We start from the raw sequence: 3,579 nt of genomic DNA, 5'->3' as shown, positions 1-3,579 counted from the left end.
TTGCCAACAAAGTGACATTGACGCTGCATTGCTTTCTGCAACACAAGGCACAGCGACGGCCCAGGTTCTACTAGTGTACACACCGACAGCGAAAGACTAACGGGTAGGCAAACAGAACCGAACAAAAAACAATCCAAAGTCAACAAAGCAGAAGACGTGACGACAGGACTTGACAAGCACTCACTCACTCACTCACTCACTCACTCTCTCGGAGCACAAAGATGTCAAAGAACCAGAACACTTGCATCTTGCCCCAACAGTTTCAAACTACTTGATGTCAACGACGCATGCATGCTTGCAGTCAAACTGATGTACTACCCCTCAACTCTCACAAGATGGATCCAACTCCACGCACAACCACACCAACCATGCACCAATTGTTCAAAATGGGTGATACATGAAAACCAAAACACAATACTCTCAGAAAACAGCCTAGAAGAAACAAAGAGACGCCACAGCGTAACGACCATGAAGACAATTGACAAATCACAGTTTGACACCATATATTTATATAAGATTTAAATACAAAAAATTGTTGTCAAAATGGAAGAAAGGGATGCAGCACACACAGTCACTTACATCCCAATCTACAACTACCTCTCAGAAAATCTCACAAGGAGATACTTGTGCAACACCAACATAAAGGTACTGCCTCCAAGTTACAACTTTTCAGAGGTTAAGATTACCTTCCAAGACCATACCAAAAAGCAAGAACTGTTCCAAAGTTTCAGGCATCTCGCCATGACGGCACTGATCCTCGCAAGTAAACAGAAGAGAGATAAAAAAAAAAAGGTTAACTTGCATCTTCCGACACATTCAACTACTGGTATCTTCAGATTTTAGGGTCCCTCACAAACCACGTCTCACCTTCTCTTCCCCCTGCAAATTACATTAGGTCAATATTGTTAGAACCAAATTCACTTCACGATCTTCAGATATTAAATACATAGCTTTACGGAAGTCACCTTCAGCCAATTGACTTGCTCGCCCCGCAGTTGTGAACGGACTTCACCTAAGTATACTGCTTTCCTCGCAAATTTCAGACTACAATCAATACCGACATCACTCAATATACCTACAATCTGGCCATTTAAGTTGAACACAGGAGCGCCAAGAGTCATTAAGCGTGTCTCCAGTAGATCAGGATCATGCTCATTACCATCTTTCCTGAAGCTAACGGATGCATACGGGGCAGTAAAGGTGAATGTGTTGATGGATGATGGCTGAACCTCCTGCTCTGGTGCCCTCACGTCCCTGGATGTGGCATTCCTTAACCTGAAAAGGCAACAGGTTAGTCTTACCATGAAGACCATCCAAACAGTGTGTTTAGTTATAATACGTACCCAATGTGTCCCTTGAACATAGCCACTGTGTCCATGTATGGGAAAAATGTCACCACTTTCTCAGACACACCTTCTTGGGGATCCAGGTTTGAAAATCCAATGTCAGGCAATCGCTCACCCTTGCGCTTTGCAAACAAGACTGTAACATCAGCAGGAAGTTTTGCCACTGCGTCAACACGAGCTTCGGTATTATTAGAATAATACCGAACTATTTTAGGAAGGTATTCAGGGTCATCGCTAATCAACTCTGAGTGAACAGCAACCACATCATGTCTGTTGGTTGACATAACAATGACTCCTGGAGAAGACGGAAAAAACCCCGCTATGTAAGGTGAGGTACTTTCATAGACAGCTCTGAGTTCATCTGGGTCAAAATCCTGAAAAAAGCAACACATTCTCCTCAAAACTCGAATAAACTTTGAAAACAAAAGGGTGGGATCATTGACAATTTGAAACAAACACGCACCAGCGTGGGATCAGCAGCGGCAGCAGCAGCGGCGGCGGCATCAGCAGCGGCAGCAGCATCCATCGTATTAATTTGGCGAAATCCTATCACCAAACGGAAATAATCGAGGGTCCTGTTACTCCTGTAGCATGTCATTGCCGGTAGCAGTATAGATTGAGAGAGAAAAAGAGAGATTTGGTACCTTCGGCGAGGGAGAACTGAGGAAAAGAGGCGAGGAGTGGACCGCCGGTCTAGGCAGCGTGGGGTGAAGATCTCGTCGTCTCCGGCGTGCGAGCAGTGTGAGAGCCGGGGCTGGTCGCGCGGATCCCTGTTGCAGCAAAACCCTCGTCAGCGAGCGGAGAAACAAAGGGGGCTTGGAGGGAGTAAGTGGTCGCCCATGCGGGGAGAGATGAAGACTTTCGTCGAACTAACCTCTAGCGGTGGCGGGGTCGGGCTGTGCCGTGCGCGGCCACCGCCTCTGGCTTCCGGCTTCCGGCTTCGCGGTGCGGCGGCGGAGCCAGCTGCGTGTGAGGCGAAATGAACCCGGAGGGGAGTTGGCGGCCGCTCGGAAAACCTAACGCCTCCTCTCCCGCGTATCGGGCTTGCGTCGCCCACATGGGCCCGGCCTGTAACGCTCGACGGCTCCCGCTCGCGACCGGCTCATTCTGCGCTCGCTTGTTTTTCTTTTCTTTTTTTTGCTCCTATTTTGCTGCAGTAGCCAGTATGTATGTTATTTCTTAGAAAAACAATCTGGTCGATTTTTTCAGTAAACTAGATGATGCCCCGCGTGTTGCTGCGGGGACCTTGGTAAAAGATGCATAAATAGAAGTTAGAAAACTAAAAATATTATAAAAACTAATTAAGAATACCCTCATGATATATATATTTTCAAAACAATAAATTATACTATGAAGCAAGCATGTGACAAAATGTTGTATAAAAAGAGAAATCTATTGGATTGAAGTCAAACGGGGTGCCATTTTTTAACAAAAATGTGCAACCTGACCAACATATATTTGCTACAACATACAAGTATATGTAGATCATGCTACAAAAATGTGTAACATGACCGTTTATGCCCGCACAAAAGTAAGTGAAACAAATTAACATGCATGGTTGACGAACTGGCATGGTTGCATGAATAGATTAGTGCATAAATTGTAATTTATGACCATATGCATGACTTGATGATGTGGTATAGTTGCATGAAGAGGAAAAATAGGTAGTGAGTTGCAAGCATTTAAGAACAGAAGATAATGTTCTAGGCATTTAAAAAATCATGAATTTGACTTTTTTTATTGAAGTCTAATAAAAATCATAAATAGTGTTCACAGGTTTGAAAAACAGTGTTGTTGGGTTTGAAAAAGGTCACAAATTTGAAAAAAGTTTGAGGATTTGAAAAATTCCATGAATTTAAAAAATGTTAATGGATTTTAAAATCCTTCGAGAATTTGCAAAAACTATGCACGAATTTGAAAGTATTTTAAAAATGAACAAAATTTAGCAGATTTATAAATGTATGAGGAATTAAAAAATGTTCTCCTATTTGAAAACAGATTATGACTGACCAAACAATGCGCTCTCGCACGGTCTCACTCACTAGATCGACCGTCGACCTTCAGCGATGACCTTACTTTTGACATTGCCTATTAACACGCTGACTTTTCCGAAACAAGTTCATGGGTTCAATAAAGTACTTGAAATTTTAAGAATACCATGAACTTGACGCAAGTTTATGGATTTGAAAAAAGTTCGCACGTTTAAAAAATAATCACAAATTGGAAAAAAAAA

The 3,579-nt window shown here is 42.9% G+C and overlaps 1 protein-coding gene across 3 annotated transcripts; it reads right to left on the bottom strand.

The window, feature by feature from the left end:
• Positions 1–478: 478 nt before the first annotated feature.
• Positions 479–2,346, bottom strand: LOC119325061. Of its 3 annotated transcripts, XR_005157295.1 has the most exons (7): positions 2,221–2,346; positions 1,991–2,116; positions 1,810–1,892; positions 1,344–1,720; positions 1,160–1,275; positions 966–1,044; positions 479–879 (listed from the first exon to the last, which is right to left on the bottom strand). XR_005157295.1 is itself a non-coding variant. In XM_037598814.1 (6 exons), exons 3-6 carry the CDS (start codon positions 1,870–1,872, stop codon positions 850–852), a joined length of 780 nt encoding a protein of 259 aa, XP_037454711.1. In that variant the 5' UTR covers positions 1,873–1,921; positions 1,991–2,116; positions 2,221–2,346; the 3' UTR covers positions 479–849. The 3 variants fall into 3 exon arrangements, 2 of the variants coding, with proteins under 2 accessions (XP_037454711.1, XP_037454710.1); XM_037598814.1 differs by having other exon boundaries at positions 966–1,275; positions 1,810–1,921; XM_037598813.1 differs by having other exon boundaries at positions 966–1,275.
• Positions 2,347–3,579: the final 1,233 nt, after the last annotated feature.

Source organism: Triticum dicoccoides, chromosome 6B, assembly GCF_002162155.2.
Source record: "Triticum dicoccoides isolate Atlit2015 ecotype Zavitan chromosome 6B, WEW_v2.0, whole genome shotgun sequence".
In the NCBI taxonomy this organism is placed as follows: domain Eukaryota; kingdom Viridiplantae; phylum Streptophyta; class Magnoliopsida; order Poales; family Poaceae; genus Triticum; species Triticum dicoccoides.
The sequence above is the reverse complement of the archived record's forward strand: the minus strand, read 5'-3'. Positions and strand labels throughout refer to the sequence as shown.

Bases quoted from the DNA above. Each gene is read 5' to 3' on its own strand.
- LOC119325061 (XM_037598814.1), bottom strand. From the start codon at position 1,872: ATGGATGCTGCTGCCGCTGCTGATGCCGCCGCCGCTGCTGCTGCCGCT. The intron at 1,721-1,809 runs GTGCGTGTTTGT...TGCTTTTTTCAG, and splicing joins CCGCTGCTGATCCCACGCTG to GATTTTGACCCAGATGAACT. The intron at 880-965 runs GTGACTTCCGTA...TGTAATTTGCAG, and splicing joins AGCAAGTCAATTGGCTGAAG to GGGGAAGAGAAGGTGAGACG.